Below are 19574 nucleotides of genomic sequence, written 5' to 3'. Positions count from 1 at the left end.
TCTGGGAAGATCCCATATGCTGCGGAGCGGCTGGGCCCGTGAGCCATGGCTGCTGAGCCTGTGCGTCCGGAGCCTGTGCTCCACAACAGGAGAGGCCACGACAGTGAGAGGCCCGTGTACCGCATTAAAAAAAAAAAAAAAAAAAAGGAAACACCAAAGGGGGTAAAAAAAAAACAAACCCATAAACCCACAAAGATGAAGAGAATGGAGGAGGAGACAAGAGAACAATCAAGAGATGTCAGCAAGAATGTATGAAAATGGATGGAGGAATGGTAATGGACTTAGCAAGACTGAATAAACTGAAATCTAAGCACCTACAGAGGGAAAAGGCAAGATGATATGCCTTTCAGAATCCAGGAGAAGTTCAGGAACTGGAGGCATCAAGTACCACATAAAGCAAGGATGAGGCAAGATACTGAAAACTGAAAGACTTGAAGCCAGTATAAGGAACAACTTGACTCCCGATCTTACTCACACCCTACCCATGCAAGTGACTCTCTCTTCCTGACTCCCCCAGATACAGAATCACAGTCCTTGGAGGAAATGAACCAGAGAGGTACCAAGCATGGATACCACAAAGCACAGCGGAGTGTCAGGGGAAGACACTAGACCAGTGCTGCCCAAAAGAGCTTTCTCTGATGATGGAAAAGTTCTATAACTGTGCTGTACAGTAGCCACTATCCACATGCGGCCTACTGAGCGTTTAAAACATGGCTAGTGCTACAGAGAAACTGGATTTTTTAATTGCATTTAATTTTAATTAATTTAAATTTAAATAGTAGCTATCTGATAGCTAATGGTAGCTACATATGGCTAGTAGCTACTATATTGGACAGCACAGTACTAGACCAAAAACAGAAAGACTGAGTGAAAGTTCACCTACTGGATGGTAGAACCTACCCTCTCCCCTGGCTCCCAGAAGGCTGACAACCAAGTTTATAGCATGCAGGTGGAAGAGTGGAAGATCTTCTCTGGAGACCCCGAGAAGTCTCGGAGAGACAATCTGTCTATTCTGACATCTGGAGGCCCCCCAGGGAAAACAACTAGATTAAATAAATCACGATGAAGGCCAGTCAGCAATACCTACTCCACAACATGCAGATCTTCTAACCTGCTCTTTAGTGGCCTGCTTTTAAATAAGGTTGCATAGCTAAATATCAGTAGGCATTTAAGCAAAGCCTCAACATGAAAAGAGCACTGAAAACAGAAGGAGATCAAAAGAAAACTTCAAATAAACTAATACCTTTGGATTAAAAAATTACACCCGTAAAACAAGAAAAGGATATGACAAAAATGGACATAATTAGAGCGTAAGTAAAAGTTCTTGGAAATTAAAAATAAGATCAAATAAAAAGTTCCATATAAGGATTAAAAGGAAATAGGTAAAAGGCCCAGAAGGAACAACAATGGGAGGATCAGTGAGAAAAAGAACAAGGAATTTAATCCAGGAGGTCCAACATCCCATTCATAGGGATTCCAGAAAAACACAGAACACAAAGACAAGAACATTATCAAAGAAACAACAGGGGAAATTTTCCTGAAGAATATAAAGCCTAGCACAATGAATGAGAAAAGACCAACACCAAGGCCAATCATTGAGAAATTTCAGAACATAAAGGGAGAAAGAAAAGATCCTAAAAGGTTTCAGAGAGAAATTATGAAGAAAAATGATACTGGACTTCACAGTAACACTGGGAGTTATAAAACAGTGGGGTAAGGCCCTCAGAATTTTGAGGAGAAAATTATTTCCAATCTGAAATTTTTATACCTCAAGTATCAATAAACTGTAAGGTAAGTTACAAGAATTCTGGAGGTTATATTTTACCAAAACAAGAGATTACACACACACACACACAAAAGCAAGGAGGATGACAGCAGTGCACCAGGCGTAGAAAGCAACCAGTTCAAAGTGCAGCCCAAGACTGCGTTCCAAGAAGTTTTTCAAGGGGGGAAAAGAAAATCAAACTACTAAAATTCTAATACATTAATGATAAGTATATTGGGAAGTTTCACAGACACATGAGGAAAAGCAGCAATAGATTCTCAGAAAACTAAGCATATTAAAGGAGAAAAAAAGGAAATGATAAATTCCAGGAACACCAAAAAGTTGTACAACAAAGGAAATAACACAGAAGTCAAATCATTGTGCTGTAGACCTTAAACTTATACAGTACTGTATGTCAACTATATGTCAATAAAACCTTAATAAAACACAAAACAAAGGAAATAATCGCATATGCCACTTGGCTTAGCAGTGGATAACACTTTATGTAGACATTACAATGTAAACATGAAATTTTGAATTAAACAAAACTTCTGATATAATATTGAGAAAATCAGGGAAGGGAAGAAGGCAGTGAGAGTGGCATGGGTGAGAGGAAGTATAAAAGGTAAATCCTCATTGACAGTAATGATAAATGAGGTTTAAATTGAGAACTCTGTAAATAGCAGTAAAAACATGTTATTTAGAAATATGAAGTAAATACTAGATGAGCTAAAGAGTTGAAAGCTTGCTTCTAGAAAGTGGGGAAAGACTGGAAGACAGACAGCTGTTTTTCTTTTAGTATTAGTTGGTGTTTTAAAACTATGTGCAAATACTATACCTATTTAAAACATTAATTATATTTTAAGAAAGTATTATCAGGTCCAGATAATTTTCAAAAATGGCCACAGTTCAAAATCTAAGCATACCTCCTGCAAATTTTGGTCTTCTTGAGTCCAAGAATTTAAAACATGTGCTCCAGAGTCACTCACAATGAAATTCACCTAATAGAGTTCAAAGAAATAATTAGTATTCAACTCCAAGTCTTCTCAATCACATCATATTTAAAACATTTATTTTATTATAAATACCTTTTAATATATTATATATAACATAAACATAAATAGAGAGTGCAGTCTCTAGCTCTGGTTTGCTGATTGATTCATTCATTCATTTTATAGTTACCGAATGCCTAGTACAGGCCAGGTGCTATTCTCAGCACTAGGGATATGGGAATACAGTGATGAATACAACAGTTCTGTTGCTCACAATGTGGGGAAAGCCAGGAGTCTGAGGTGTGGTAAGACAGAGGGTAGTGCAGGGAGAATACAAACAAAAATAAATGAACAACATAATTTCAGAGAGTGATAAATGCTATGAAACAGAAGTTGTTTAGCTTCTTTAGGTTGGGTGATCAGAGAAGGGCTCTCTACAGAAGTGGCAATTGAGGGAAATCCAAAATGACCAAAAGAAACCAGCCAGGGAAAGAGCTGGAGGTACAGAATTCCAGGTACAGCAAACAGCAAATGCAAAGGCCTCTAGGTGCACACCCTCAAAAGGGTGAAGGTCAGAGAGGTAGGAGATAAGGTCAGAAAAATAAGCAGTGGCCATATAACCTAGAGCATTGAAAGCTAAAAGAATGGATTTGCACTTTATTCTAAATTTTAAAGTAAAGGGACTTCCCTGGTGGCGCAGTGGTTAAGAATCCGCTTGCCAGTGCAGGAGACAAGGGTTCGATCCCTGGTCCGCGAAGACCCCACATGCTGCGGAGCAACTGAGCCCGTGTGCCACAACTACTGAGCCTTTGTGCCACAAATACTGAAGCCCGCATGCCTAGAGCCCATGCTTCACAACAAGAGAAGCCACTGCAATGAGAAGCTCACGCACGGCAACAAAGAGTAGCCCCTGCTTGCCACAACTAGAGAAAGCCCATGCACAGCAAAGACCCAACACAGCCATAAATAAATAAATAAATAAATAAATAAATAAATAAATAAATAAATAAAAAGCATCCTAGTTCTTCCACTGTATCTGTCAAATTTCTTAAAAAAATTTTTTAAAGTAAAATGCAAACAAAATATATCAGGTAAGATGATAACAGTAAGGATACATTAGAAAATATATCAAATGAGGGCTATGTTCCCTTTGGGGTGGAGGGTGAGATTACTTCTTTCCCCTGGACTATATAATCTAAGTCATGATCTTTTTTCCTATTATCCATGTAATACTCATTTTGCCTCCCCAGTAAGTTTGATAAGCAGCCTTTTCTCCTAAGACTTACCTGACAGGAACATATTTTACTGGCCACTTTACTCACATTACCTCACTGAAATCTTACAACAATCATAGTTATGCTTACACGGGAGGAAACCGAGGCTTGGAGAGATGAAGCGAAATGATCAAGGTCACACTGCCGGTAGCTTAACGATGCCAGGACCTGAACCGAAACCTGTGTGCTAAACCACTACATTATGCTTCCTCTCATATATACTTTTTTACCTTACATGATACACAATTTACAGAGGGACTAAAACAATTTATATTTTAATTTGGAACATATCTGAATGTATAATATATATTAGCCTCTCTGTGTTCAGCCTTACTGTTACTGCTGTGCCTGTGCTGGTCTATGAACAGGCTAGGTCCCAACCTATGCTGCTCCAACTGAGACAGAAAGCAAAGCATCCACTTGTGGCTTAACCAAATGACTTTCCCAAAATAAAACAGTGGGGATTCTGAAAACTGAAGATAATTTTCACACTTGGAGTTTCTATCAATCTTCAATTTCTCTTCTTACTGATAAAAACAATTTCCCCTTAGCATTCTTAAGAGCATTCTTTACAATATGGCCAAATCCCGCAGCAATTTAGGACACTTCCACTAAAACTGTAAGCAGCCAGGTTCAAATTCTGGTTCTTCCTCTAACTAGCTACATGACTCAGGGCAAATTGCTTCTCTCTACCTCAGTTTCTGCATCTCCAACAAGGCAGTAATAAACAAGGCTGATATTCAGATGGAACATACCAACACATTCTGACAAAGTGCTTTCAGCCAACATCCCTTCTGCTTCGGCTGACAACAGTTCTCAGTGGTCAGTGTCTGTTCCATTCTGGTTTTATACACTTTGAATACTGTCCCAGTAATTACAGTAGCTACCTCATAGGACTGCTGTTAAGAGTTAAAGGAGTTAATATGAAGCACACGTTAAGTGCTCCATAATTGTTAGCTGTTATTATTGTTGTTGGCCCCAATTAAATACATGTATTAACCCCAAAGGGGAGTTCTATATACTACACTATTAAAGTAGTAAATAAACAGTTGTAAGTCAAATCTAAAGCAAAGTCATACATAAAAAGTGTAAAAAGTAGTCAAGTACATCCCCCAAATCATGATTTTACTTGTACTTCACACTTACCAGCTTTTTGAAAGGAAATATATCATACATTATTCTACAATATTCCATGGAAGATTCTACTGAGCAAGTCCACAATGATTTAGATATAGGGGCCAAAGGGATGATTCCTTGGGTCCTATTCTTCACCAGCATATCAAACTCGACATGCTGTCTGCATGATTCTGCCATGTAAGGGCAGTGATCCACAACAAATACTGTTTTATGAGATTCAGAAAAAATCTTCATTTTGTTTTAACCTGTAAGGGATAAAATATATTAGCCAAACACCTTATACGTAACATTTAATATCTTAAATTATTTCTAACGAATGCGTCTTTTCCTCAAGATTTGATAGGGAACATGAATAATCAGTAGTCAAAGAAATTTATCGAACAAAGGACAAGATTTAATGAGGTCATGACCAGAAAGTAACAATTCAAGGGACGAGCTACACCATATTCACCTGTCATTCTACCAGACACAGGCAGATTACAATACATGCAGATATTTTTTGCTTTTGGAATGAACTTAAATTTGCCAGAAGAAAACATTTTTACAAATAATCGTATTGGTTTCCCTTACGTAATACCAAACAAAATAAACGACAAACACCCTTCAAACACACTTTTGATGATCCTTGCTAATTGACATCAATCAAATATAAACCCCTAAAGTAATATAAGTCAGCATTTGGGGGCTTCCCTCCAAAAAAATCTCAAGACTTCTGAAAAAGGGTGGGGATTGGGGAGAAAGAATGAACTGGAAAGAGTGACAACAAAAGGTAAGCTCAAAACATAACAAACATCTCCTACGATAACTGCATATCTGGTCTTCGCATTAGGATAAGGACCTCAAATTCACACTCTCCACCTTAGCTTCTGAAACACCACGGTAATTCATCATGTAGAACAGAAAAACTTAGGTGCTACCATCACATGGTGGGAAGGAGGAACTTTTGAAACTTTTTCTTGTAAGAACTCCCTTGCTTCGCTAATAAAATCTTACACTGAATAGACAATCCACATTCGAAAAGCACAGGGTAAACACAGCAGAAGTGTTCATTAAAACGAACCGACTTTTTACAATCCAGCTATTTTCTTCTCCTGCTTTCCAATGCATTTCCCCTTCATGCAAAACTCTTCTTTGAGAAACCTAGACACACTCTGCTGGAAACTGGGGTGGGGGGGGGGGAGTACAAGGTGAGTGGATAAGGAAGACCTCAGGATCGAGGTTCGCTTACTTTCGTGCCTGGTCCTGCAGTGAAAACGAACAGAGGCTATGCACCACAGCCTCTCTGGAAAAGGCTGCTGGCTGGGTGGGGAGGGTCAGCGCTCAGTCAGGAGTGTCTGGTACCAAAGACAGGGGACTATGCTTTCCCCGCTCATCTCCTAACACACCGGTCCTTCCCAGGCTTCCTAAATGCAGGAGCGCGCGCGCCTGCGCGTGAACACAAACACTCACACACTCGGACTGGCGCGTGCGCAAAGCACTCTTCTGCAGCCCCGCCAAGCTGCCCTTCCCCCTCTGCGGGCCAGACGCCCAGGTCTCTAACAGGAAGAGGGCGGAGCCAAGAAAAAAAATGCCTCCGACCCTCAAGATTTTCTACCCCCTAATTTTCCAGTCACCCATTCGGAAAATTGATCCGGGCGACCTGAGAGCGTCCCCAACAGCGAAGTACCAACCACAGCACCGGCTAACGGTGCTACGGTCCCCTAAGCGCAAGGCCCGCCCACCAGATCTCCCCTTCTCAGCCTCTCCACCCAGGCCCGTTTCCCCTAGCAAAATTCGCGAGACTTTGCGAGAGGCCGAGAGAAAGCTTGAGCGTGGATTAGTGGGGAGGCCCGCCCCTAACTCTCGCGCATGTCAGCTAGAGGCCTCAAAAAAAATCGCTGGGCTCTGCCCCCACGGTTACGCGAGGAAGGAAATCTCGCGAGGTTGAAGCGCTCTGAGAGCGCTGGTCGGAGGCGGTGAACGGAGGTTTTCCGTTGGCAAGTGATGGGGCTGAGCCCCTCTGTTTCCCCCAGGCCGCCCCTGCACTGCCTCTGCTTGGTTCTGCGTCTGCTCGCTGAAGAAGCTGAACAGGCAAGAGGAGTCTCTTTCCCTGGGTGCATAGGTCCCCGTTGGCCGAGGCTTGAGTCCTAACCGCCACAGCTGACGGCTGCGAGGGATTGAGACCAGAGTAAGTGGAATCAATCCAGGGACCAGAGCGGGCATAGGGAGTCGGAAGCTTCCTTCCCCGATGGTGCTTTGCACCACCTCTTGAACTACCGGCTGCCAGTTACTGGGCGCGGTACTTCCTCTCCTTGTTCAGCTCTGAGCACCTCTTTCCGGAACTGAGGTGCGGAAAGTTCGATGAAAAGCCTTGGCCCTAACCCTGTGGACACACCTTCCCTCTCTGTTTCCTGCCTAACCCACCTGGGAGCTCACCGTTTGTGGGGCGGGGTTGGGGGGTGGTCGGCAGGGATGCAAAAGGGGTTCTTTTCAGTTTTCAATTTACCTCTTTGCATATGACATGGAGAACCATTCTCTCTTTCTTGAAACTGCCCTCCAAGAAATATTACTCTTTTCCTGGTACTCTTCACGGATAACCATACTGTCTGGAAACTGCCCTCTGAAGAATCCTACTCTTTTCTTGGTTTTCTTCCTGCCTTTTTTATGTATCCCATCTCAGATAATGGTACCGGTGTCCATCCTGCTGTCCAAACTAGGAACCTAAGGCTCATCCTTGACTGTGTATTTCCACTTACACTGCACGATGCTATTTCTTTTTCTTTCACCAGATGATTTCTCCACCATCATCCTTCCCTAGAGTTACCATTCTGAAATACAAATCTGTTCATAGCAATACTTTCTTTAAGCTTTTTGAATAACCGTATTGCTGACAGAATTAAGTCCTAATTGTTAAGCATATCACTTAGGACCTTATACTGTCTGTTCCAATACATTCCATTCTACCTTTTCTGTCTTACTTTGCCTCTCCTCCAAATACTTCAATACCCAGTCATGCCAGACTGCTGGATGTTTCTCCAAATATGGAAGCACTTTCACAATTCTGTGCCTTTGTATGTGTTGTACCATCTGTCTTGAATGCTTACTCTTCCTTATTTTTTTTAAACCAACTTTCAAGATCCAATTCATAGACCATTGTCTTCTCAGGCTCCCACAGATGATATTGATAGTACCACGGTGTTCCCAAAGCACTTGAGACGGTACTTCTGCAGTATTCCTTAGGTTGTATAACATTATTTGTTCCACTATCTGTCTCTTGCGCTAATTTGAACTTGAGCCTGGGATCACGTCTTATTCATCTTTGTAACAAAAGTTAGACCAATGCTTGGCACATAGCAGGTGTTATAGTTCTGAAGATTCACCATAGGAGTAGGAATCCTTAGCATCCTTAAAAGTGTAGAATTTTAGAGCCAGAGGAACCTTGTATATTAGCTTAAAGAACCCTGACCTGTTTTGAATATGAGGAACCCTGTACCACCAATACACAAGTAATTGTACTTTTAGTATCTGTTAGTTGAGATTGTGCATAGTGGCAAAAAGACTATTATGCTTTTAAATGCTTTTGTATTTTATTATTACTAGTCTCTATTAAAAATAGTGGGCTATTTATGTGAGAGAAGTATTTAGACTACAGACCATGCTTGGTATATGTACATCCATGCAGCCCTTCCAATGATTCCTTGCCCATAGGTTAGAAATAACTGGTTTAGATTAAGTTAGATCCTTCTTGAATTGTCATACCTGTTTGAACATACAGGTGTATGCAACTTATATTTAGCCACAATTCCAAGGTAACGTATAATTAAAAAAAGAAATTCTCCTGTGTCCTTACTTTCAGATTGTTTCTTATAACTTTAAAAATTCATTTTCTTCATAAAGCACCTTCATAAAACTCCAAACGTGTTCATTCCATCATTTTCAAGGACAGTGAAAATTTTTTGTGCTTTCAGATACAGTGCTATGTCTGTATAAGATGCTTTTTAAAAATATGTAATTTATAATTTACATGTTTTCTTTCTTGATCTCTTTATAAGTTTCTAAGAGAGCCATAACTAGGACTTTTTATATTTCCATATGTGTCAGTTAGTATTATCTACTAATTAACTTCAGAGGCACCTGCCTGAACAATAAAATTTTTAAACTAGATTGTTGACATTGATAGACACATCTGTGGTATGTCAGCGGTCACAGTATTTCTGTGTAGTTCCAGGTATAGGGTAATGGATTTGTGGATAAAGGGGAAAGAAGAGTGGTTTGAATTTCTTTAAATTTTTCTTAACCAAAATCTAAAACTAACAGCTGGCAGTTTCTGTCTTGGGTGGGTGGTGGTTTCTCTTTTATCAGCAGCACAATGTTCTGAACCCTCTGCCAGGAGTCTGACTGCGAATGTCTTTGGGCGGTAAAGTGGGTGAGAATGTGGCTAATGTGGAGGGCGGGGAACTGCCTTAAAAAATTTTACCTGTAATATGAACCTACCTATAGAAGATAATGTAAGTAAGTACACTAGTTAAGTGTGACTAGTTAAGACATGCTCTCTAAAAATAGATAAAATTGAGAATATCTTTTTTTTTTTTAACTGGAGTCTTTTAAATTTAAAACTTGTTAGAGAATGTGGAAAACAATCTTCCTCCCACTCCAGTTACCAGCCAAACAGTGCAGGGGGAAAAGCACAATGGTTTTCAAAAAAGGTGGCAAAGTAAAGGCATATTATAAAATATTTTAAACTTTTCTGTGGTTTTACATACAGGAAATGAACATGCAGATTCACAGAAACTTTGTGTCACTGTTTTTCTGAAATGCTAATAAAGGTATGCTTTTAATTACCTGCTATTTATAATTCCTTTCCCTGAACAGGTATGTTTTTATAGTTACAAAAGAAATTACAAATGTAGTTCATTTTGATAGTAGTATTTCATTATGCAATGTAGAGAATGTTTTTTAAAGTGGATGTTAATTCTAGTTTCAGAAAGTCTAATTGGTCTCCTTAAAAAACAAAATTCAACTGAGTAAACTTTAAAAATCTTATTGGCTTTGTTCAGCGACTCATGAATCAGGCTGCATCCCATCTAGCAGAAAGGAGTTCCAAGGAGCTGTACAAAATGAAAGACTTTTATAGGAGAAGGGACAAGGAAGTTATACTAACAAAAAGCAGATTGGTTGGGACAAGGTCACTTTCCTTTAGGGGACGGCAGGGGTCTGTCAGACAAATTACCTCACAGTGATTCCTGATCGACAGATTTAGGGTTCTATTTCTGGAAGAGGCCAAAACTGTAAGTTAAGTCTTGGTTTGGTGATGTGGGGCTTAGCATAAGTGACATGGCATTTGGGGGCCTGTTTTCTTGTTTTTAACAGTCTTATAATTAACTGTGATGGCTGGTTAAAATAGGTACTAGGCTTTTATTGGTTATGCAGAAAAATATTAAATATTTGTTATTTTTTCATCTTCATTTACACTTCCATTTATTTTCTATTGCTGGTTTGAAATGCAATTTATATAATACTTTGGAAGTCTCATCGGTCGAGTAGGGCAAGGAATTTGCTTTGTTTTTCCACCCAGGAGACCAGGATAGTCTTTATATAGGTAAAAGCAAACAGGGCCCTGGAGAGCCATCATGGCTCATGAATATCCACTAGACTGGGGGTCAGAAGTGCTATTTCTGGTACTAGCTTGGCTCCTTCCTTGCTACATGGTGCTGTCAGTCAGCTCCTTACCTTGGAAATCCTGAGTCTGTTTCCTCATTGGTAAAATGGAAATAACAGTTATCCCAATGAGCAAGATTCAGTATAAGGTTGTATTACTCAGGCGCAGAAAGCTACCAACAGTTGGAATTAATTAAAATTATTACCTAGCAGTTTGATTTTACTCTGGAGTGCTCTAGAAGTCCATTTAGATTGAATTAGGTTGGAGAAAATGCTAACAGACTTTTGAAGAAGGAAAAGATGACTTGCCATATCAGATAGCAAGCGTTATTTTACAACTGTAACAGTTGAGGCAGCATATTGATGTAAAGATAGATAATAGATACAAAGGTAGAATAGAGAGCTCAGAAACATACCCATACATTTATTGAAAAAACATACAACAGGTGTGGCATTACAGTTCAGTGGGGGAAGAACGTACTATCCAATAAATGGGAACTGGCACAACTAGTTGTCCACATGAGAAAAGGAAAATATAATTAGATATCTTCCTTATACCACGCATGCAAATAAACAGCAGATGAATTAAAGACAAAGGCAAAACCTTGGGGACAGATCTTTTTTTTTAAGTTTTAAAATTAATGTATTATGCCCTTTTTTGCAATATAGTTCTATTCATTTTAACATGTGTACAGATTCCACCGCAATCAGGATACAGAACTATCCATTATTTCAGAATACTCTCTTGTGCCACACCCTTCTCCCCCACCCCGGTGCCCACTCCCACTCCCAGCTCCTGACAACCACTGATCTCTATGTACCCTCTTATCTACCGCTGTGGTTTTGTCCTTTGGGCAGTGCCAGGTAAATGGAAACAGTATGTAACCTTTGAGATTGTCTTCTTTCACTCAGTCAGCATAATATTTTTGAGATTCACCTATGTAGTTGCCTCATCAGTGCTTCATTCAGTATTATTGCTGAGTAGTATCTCATTGTGTGGATGGTATGTACTGCAGTTTGTTTATCCACTCATTTCTCTACAGTAAATACCCAGAATTGGTATTCCTGGGTCATATGGTAGAATACATTTAACTTTTCAGAAACTGCTAAACCATTTTCCAAAATAACCATGTTATTTTGCATTCTCACCAGCACTGTGTGAGAGTTCCGTGCCAGCACTTGGTATGTCAGTACTTTCTATTTTATCCATTTTAATAGGGGTGTAGTGGAGCTCATCATGGATTTAATTGCTTTTCTTTAATGGCTAATGATGTTGAATATGTTTTCATGTGCCTTTTTTGCCATTCATATATTTTTTTGGTTAAGTGTTAAAGTCTTTTGCTCATTTTTAAAAATTAGATTATTACCTTATTGTTAGTTTTGAGAGGTTTTTATGTATTCTGAATACAAGTCCTGTGTCAGATATGTGATTTGTATCTTCTCCTAGTCTATAGCTTGTCTTTTCAGACTGTCTTAACAGTGTTTCCCAGAGCAAAAGTTTCTAATTTTGATGACGTCCAGTTTATTGAATTTTCCTTTTTTGAATCAAGCTTTTGGTATCATGTCTAAAAAGTGTTTGCTTAACCCCAGGTCACAAAGATTTTCTCTTGTTTTTTCTTCTAGAAGCGTTACCATTTTTCGTTTTACATTTAGAGCTATGGTCCATTTGGAGTTAATTTTTGTGAAAATTGTAAGAATTACTTAACATGTTGGCATGCAGATGTCCAGTCTCCCAGCACCATTTGCTGAAAAGGCTATCCTTTCTCCTTTGACTTGCCTTTACACCTTCAAAAATCAGTTGGTCGTGTTTCTGTGGGCTTATTTCTGGACTCTGTTCTGTTTTATCTGACTGGCTCTGCCAATACCATGCCATCTTAACTGCTATAGCTTTATAGTAAGTCTTAAAATTTAGAAGTGTGATTTCTCCAATTTTGTTTTCAAAATTATTTTGACTATTTGGTTGAATTTGCCATTGAAACCACTTGAGTCTAGAGATTTTTGGCAGAAGATTTTTAACTACGAATGTTTTTAATAGTTGTAGGACTATAGAATAGTTACAGGTATTTAATAGTTATAGCTATAATAATTATTACTAATAGTTGCATCTTGTATGACTTTATGTAGTTTGTGGTTTTTGAAGAATTTGTCCATTTCATCCAATTCATGTGTATGAAATTTATTATTGTATTCACTTAGCCTATTAATGAATTAGGAGTCTGCAGTGATATCCCTTCTTTCATTCCTGACGTTGGTAATTTATGTCTTCTCTCTTTTTTTTCTTGGTGAGTTACGCTAGAGGTTTATCAACTTTTTTTGCTTTTTCAAAGAACTAGTTTTTGGTTTCATTGTTTTTTTTTCTGTTGTTTTCCTGTTTTCAATTTCATTAATTTCTCCTCTTGTATTATTTCCTTCTTTCTGTTTACTGTGTGTTTATTTTGCTTTTCTTTTCCTTATTTCATGAGGTTGAGGCTTAGATAGTTGATTTGATATCTTTCTAGTTTTCTTATATAAGCATTTAGTGTATGAATTTCCTGCTTTACATGCATGCCAAAATTTTGATATCTTGTACTTAGATCAAAATATTTTCTAATTTCCAAAAAAACTTTCTTTTTGTCTCATGGATTACTTATGTGTGTTGTTTAATTTCCAAACATTTAGAGATTTTCTTGTTGTCTCTTCGTTATTTATTTTAGTTTAATTCCATTATGTTCAGAGAACATAATTTGTATGACTGCAGTTCTTTTAAATTTGTTAAGGTTTGTTTTTTGATCCAAGATATACTCTATCCTAGTGAATGTCCCATGTGTACTTAAAAATACTGTGTATTCTGCTGTTGTTGGTTATAGTGTTTTATAAATATCAATTCAGTCTACTTAGTTGATGGAGTTTGTTCATTTCTTCTATATCGTTGCTGATTTTCTCTGTACTAGTTCCATCAGTTACTGAGAAAGAAGTGTTGAAGATTTCAGCAGTAAGTGAGGGTATGTCTATTTATTTTTTTCAGTTTTTATTTGATTTTGAAGCTCCCTAGTTAGGTACATATACATTTAGGATTCTTATGTGTTCTTGGTGAGTTGGCCCTTTTATCAACTATGTATTGCCCCTCTTTTATCCCTGGTAATTTTCTTTTCTCTGAAGTCTAATTCATCTAGTATATTTTTTAAAATAAATTTATTTTTTTATTTTTGGCTGCGTTGGGTCTTTGTTGCTGTGCGTGGGTTTTCTCTAGCTGCAGCGAGCGGGGGCTACTTTTAGTTGTGGTGTGTGGACTTCTCTTGTGTAGCACGGGCGCTAGGTGTGCGGGCTTCAGTAGTTGTGGCATGGAGGCTCAGTAGTTGTGGCTCGTGGGCTCTAGAGCACAGGCTCAGTAGTTGTGGCGCATGGGCTTAGTTGCTCTGCAGCATGTGGGATCTTCCCGGACCAGGGCTTGAACCTGTGTCCCCTGCGTTGGCAGGTGGATTCTTAACCATTGCGCCACCAGGGAAGTCCCTCATCTAGTATTAATATAGCCACCAGCTCTCTTTTTTAAATATAATACCTTTTTTGAGATACAATTTCACATACCATAATATTCCATCATTTAATGTGTACAATTTGATGGTTTTTTTGTATATTCACAGAGTTGTGCAACCAGCACCACAATCGATTTTAGAATATTTTCTTCACTCCAAAAAGCTATGCCCATTAAGTCACTACCCATTCCCCTTATCTTCCCCCTCTCCCTTTGACCCTAGACAAATCACTAATCTACTTTCTGCCTATATGAATGTGCATCTTGTGGACATTTCATGTAAATGGAATCAAAATATGTGCTTTGTGACCAGCTTCTTTCACTTAGCATAATTTTTCAAGTTTCATCCATTTTGTAGCTTATGTCAGTACATCATTCCTCTTTTTTGGGGGTCAAAAAATATTCACTGTATCACATTTTATTTATTCATTTTCAGTTGTTGGACATTTGGGCTATTTCTACTTTGGAGCTATTATGAATAGTGTTGCTATGAACATTCATGTACAAATTTTCTGCAAGGACATGTTTTCATTTTCTTGGTGTGTACCTAGGAGGAGAATTGCTAGATCATGTGTTTAACCTTTTGAGGAACTGCCAGACTGGTTTCCAAAGTGGCTGCACCATTTTACATTCCAACCAGCAGTCCATGAAAGCTCCAAATTCTCTACATCCTAGCCAACACTTAACTATCTTCTTTATTATATAGCCAGCCTAGTAGATATGAAGTAGAATTTTGTTATTTTGATTTGCAGTTCCCTGATGGCTAATCATGTTGAGCACCTTTTCATGTACTTATTATTAGTACACTGGCTTTCTTTTGATTGGTGTTTATATAGTGTGTCTCTTTCCATCCTTTTACTTTTAACTTACCTATATCATATTTAAAGTGAGTTTCGTGTAGACAACATATAATTAGGTCCTGTTTTAAATCCTAATTAAAGAGTTAGATTATCAGACTGCGTGTTCTAATGTGTTTAGAACATTTATATTTAGTGTAGTTATTAATATATTTGTATTTAGATCCACCATCTTATTTGTTTTCTGTTTGTACCCTCAGTGTTTTGTTCCTTCCTTTCCCCTTTTTTCCTTCTTTTGGGTTATTAAAACTTTTTATTCATTTTAATTCATCTGTTATGATTTTAAGTCTTATCTCCATACTGCTTTTTTTAGGGATTTCTCTAGTATTACAACATATATGTTTGTTTACAATTGACATTTTATCATTTCAAGTGAGATGTTGAAACATTATAGTATAGGTCCATTTACCCTCCCCGTTTATGTTATAGTTATATATTACATCTACATAAATTGAAAATTCCATCACAAAAGTTATAGCTTTTGTTTTCAAATATCAGACATTTTAAAGCACTCAAAAAGAGAATAGTCTATTCTCTTTTTCAAGATATTTATGATTTCTCTTGCTCTTCCTTTATTCCTGATACTCTGAGTTTCCTTCTGCTATCATTTTGCTTCCCTCTGAAGAATTTCCTTTAGAACAAATCTACTAGAAGTGGATTCTCTTCTTCTTCATCTGAGAATGATTTTTATTTTACCTTCATATATGCAGGGTATTTTCACTGGATATAGAATTATGGGTTGAGCGTTCCATTCTTTAGCACTTTTAACTGGCCTTCCTGATTTCTTTTTTTTTTTTTTAGATGTTGGGGGTAGGAGTTTATTAATTAATTAATTTATTTTTGCTGTGTTGGGTCTTCATTTCTGTGCGAGGGCTTTCTCTAGTTGTGGCAAGTGGGGGCCACTCTTCATCACGGTGCGCGGGCCTCTCACTATCGCGGCCTCTTTTGTTGCGGAGCACAGGCTCCAGATGCGCAGGCTTGGTAGTTGTGGCTCACGGGCCTAGTTGCTCCGTGGCATGTGGGATCCTCCCAGACCAGGGCTCGAACCCATGTCCCCTGCATTAGCAGGCAGATTCTCAACCACTGCGCCACGGGGGAAGCCCCAGCCTTCCTGATTTCTGATGAAAAATCTATAGTCATTCAAAATGTTGGTTGTCTGTAAGTAATATGTTATTTTTCTCTGGCTGCTTTCAGGATTTTTCTTTGTCTTTCATTTTCAGAAATTTCATTATGATGTGTCTGAGCTTGGACCTTCTTGGATTTATCCTGTTTTGGGTTTGCTGAGGACTGAGAATGATACAAGCAGAAAGATTTCTGAGAAAGAGGCAAAGTGTTGCATAATTTAAATTCATGAATAACTGATCCAGTTAAATGTTTCTATTTTACCTGATTGACAAGGTAGAATATTCTTGGAAGGACACAAAATATAATAGTATATTAACCATTGTGAGTATTATGGCTTTTCAGTAGGGGACTTTTAAAATCTATACGTAACAAAAATAAATATGCTATTATTAATACATTGCTCATATATTTAGGAATGTTATGTAGTCCTAAACCATAGAGAGAGGCAACCCCATAAAATCCACTTGGAGATGTTCAAAACGTCCTTTAGGAATGGTTTTAGTCCTCGCTTCACCTTTACAGTTTTTCCGGATACATTTATTTACAAATAAGGTGTGTACTGGACCATATCCTCTGCCATCCAAGCAATTTTCCCATCAGTGTTTAATATTGTGGCTAATCTTTTTCTACTGGAATGAGTTAGTGTTCATTCAGGGTTTTGTCTGGTACTATCAGGTAGCCATCCTGATTATGTCAGCTCTTATACTCATGGGTTTTATAACCTGATCATCCCATGTTTCTTTCTGGAATTTGGAAGGCCAGATTTTGTGTGTCTGTGATGGAATCTTTGACTTCTCCATGGATTTCTTATGATTTTATTGTTTTACATGAAACCCTTGCATAGGACTTTTAGTAAAAGTAATGTTTTTATAACTATGTACTTTAAAGTAGTTCAATAGTATCTGTAATATACGATACTAGCTTTAGAATCTTTTTTTTTTTTTATTGTGCATCTCTACCTTATTATTTTAGGTAGCATCAAGCCATCAAGTAGTTAATGTATTTGTTGTTTTTTAAAGGATATCGGAGGAACTTCCTTGCAGCATTTAAAAAAGTGAATTATTCCAAAAACAACTCAGCTACTAGTGTATGTATTTACTCTTTCATTTTAACGAGTTGCTCTATCTTAGAAGGCCACAGTTAAGTCATTTGATCAGTTTGGCTTCTGGTAAGAAATTGAATTTTATCAGCATGACTGAAGTGCCTGTTATGTATCAAGCCTGATGCACGTCACTTTTCATGTTTGATGTAAAACCCATTAACAAACAGTAAAGTCGGGATTTGGTGCTAGAGAGTTCAAAGTCTTTGCTTTGGGCTTGGACACTCCGTGAATTTTGGGAACACAGTCACGAGATTTTCTTCCAGTAGGCATGATTGTTGGAGTAAGAGTTTTGTACCAGAAGATGGTAATATGAAGCGGAGAAAGTAACAACATTTCATAATTATTCCACTAGTAGATGATTTAGGGTGCTTTCATTTAGCAGTTGGGATTTACTACATATGGGAACATTAGGTATAAAGACCTAGTATAAACTCTGAAGGTGCTTTGACTAATTTAGTTGAGGCCTGTGATTGCTCTGAGGCAAGGAGGGTGAGCCTTAGCTACTGAATCAAAGCTTAGGATTTAATAGGCAGTGGGTCTTTGGTGCCATGTTGTCAAGTTGATACCCCCAGAACACAGCTTAACTTTTTCATATTCCTTTTTTTTAAAAATATTTATTCATTTATTATTTATTTGGCTATGCAGGGTCTTTGTTGCAGCACACAGGGTCTTTGTTGCAGCATGCGGGATCTTTAGTTGTGGCATTGCGGGATCTAGTTCCCTGACCAGGGATTGAACCTGGGCCCCCTGCGTTGGGAGCACAGAGTCTTAACCACTGGACCACCAGGGAAGTCCCAACTCTTTCGTATTTCAAAAAGAAAGATTTATGATTATCTGGAAAGATTCCATCTAGTTTCAGGGCTCTGTAGATTCCTTCACCCAGAGAATTCTGGGAGCATGGCTTTTGGGGAGAGGGCAACTTATTGAATTACACACAGTATAGGTATTCTCATGTCTAGATCACCTATCATCTGATCATATATAGGAACTTTAGTGCATTTTATTTGGAAACGCATCCTATCTATTGTTTGTAGATGTCATGTTGTTACAAAGCATAAAGAGGTATTCTTCTCATAGTAGTCCCAACAGTATCATTTAACAATATCCTAGGTTGGAACCTAGGACTGTCAGAGGTTCCTCATACTTGTTCTATTAAATCAAGATAAACTTTACTTCTCTAAGATCTTTTATAACTTTCTCTAGACTTTGTTTTTTTTATTTCTTTCACCATCTATTACAACCAGTTATTTTTACTATAAGACAAATATTTTTTTCTCTTTTTAATTTTTTTTTCCCACAAATAACTTTAAAATTTTACTCTGAAGAATCTGCTGTTCTATAGTAGTGGGATTGATAGGAGATATGGAGATATAGTAACTCCCACATAAATAGGAAAGCCATACTATTACCTATCTATAATTTTATTTTTTTATTATTTTTTTTTGCGGTATGCGGGCCTCTCACTGTTGTGGCCTCTCCCGTTGCGGAGCACAGGCTCTGGACGCGCAGGCTCAGCGGCCATGGCTCACGGGCCCAGCCGCTCCGCGGCATGTGGGATCTTCCCGGACCGGGGCACGAACCCGTGTCCCCTGCATCGGCAGGCGGACTCTCAACCCCTGCGCCACCAGGGAAGCCCCTATCTATAATTTTAGATTATTCCCCTTGGAAGTTTAGAGGAAGGGCAAGGCATTATTGGAGACTAATATCTCCCTTGGAGCATCTTAGATAGATTTTGAATGGCTGTACTTTTGTGTTTTAGCCAGTACAAGCCATTGGTTCCTTTAATTGCCCTTTTGCTTGTATTTTGAAGTACACTTATCTAAATCTCCTAGATATTAGAGGACAAATCTTTTGGTTGTTTTATCTAGAGAGACAGAAATTGTATTAGTTTCCAGCGTAATTCTTAAAGCTCTCTGGAAATGTCTAGTCATGAATATTTTCTAGATTGGCAGTTTTACATTTTAATTTATTTTGATTAAATCTTTTTATTCAGCTTTAAACCTGTTTATAATAACAGGACAGTATACCCTTTGCTTCAGCTGTTGGGTACAACCAAGAATACTGTTTGAACGTTTTTTCATCTTTATTTAGTTTACAATTTTGAATCTTTGCTATATAACCTTAAATGAAAGCCTGCTAAAATGGCCTGATGTGTTTTCTTTCCTTCTTTTAAA

At 38.2% G+C, this 19574-nt stretch overlaps 2 protein-coding genes and 1 non-coding gene across 13 annotated transcripts in view; 1 reads left to right on the top strand and 2 right to left on the bottom strand.

Moving 5' to 3' along the window:
• INTS13 (integrator complex subunit 13) overlaps positions 1-6938 on the bottom strand; it is a 33975-nt gene extending 27037 nt beyond the window's left edge. The window contains exons 1-3 of one of the 2 annotated variants that reach the window (XM_027129388.1): positions 6397-6938; positions 5178-5413; positions 2692-2766 (exon numbers count right to left, since the gene is read on the bottom strand). In XM_027129388.1, the coding sequence (XP_026985189.1) occupies positions 2692-2766; positions 5178-5402 (300 nt within the window). In that variant the 5' untranslated portion in view covers positions 5403-5413; positions 6397-6938. The remainder of the gene's footprint in view (positions 1-2691; positions 2767-5177; positions 5414-6396) is intronic. The other variant, XM_027129387.1, reaches the window with a different exon arrangement.
• A 159-nt stretch (positions 6939-7097) lies between these two features.
• The window catches only part of FGFR1OP2 (FGFR1 oncogene partner 2), a 32765-nt gene continuing 20288 nt past the window's right edge, over positions 7098-19574 (top strand). For 2 of the 10 annotated variants that reach the window (XM_027129399.1, XM_027129398.1), the window contains exon 1: positions 7104-7335. The gene's annotated coding sequence lies outside the window, so the exon portion shown is untranslated. Of the gene's footprint in view, positions 7336-9912; positions 9974-11957; positions 11988-13735; positions 13787-16393; positions 16620-17317; positions 17386-19574 lie in introns of all 10 variants that reach the window. The other 8 variants (XM_027129391.1, XM_027129396.1, XM_027129392.1 and 5 more) reach the window with 8 other exon arrangements.
• Positions 18118-18190, bottom strand: TRNAG-CCC (transfer RNA glycine (anticodon CCC)). Its single transcript has one exon. It is a non-coding gene; the product is annotated as a tRNA-Gly (tRNA).

The sequence above is a fragment of the Aethalodelphis obliquidens genome, unplaced genomic scaffold (assembly GCF_003676395.1).
Source record: "Aethalodelphis obliquidens isolate GAN/ISIS:26980383/991018 unplaced genomic scaffold, ASM367639v1 scaffold36, whole genome shotgun sequence".
In the NCBI taxonomy this organism is placed as follows: Eukaryota; Metazoa; Chordata; class Mammalia; order Artiodactyla; family Delphinidae; genus Aethalodelphis; species Aethalodelphis obliquidens.
The sequence above is the reverse complement of the archived record's forward strand: the minus strand, read 5'-3'. Positions and strand labels throughout refer to the sequence as shown.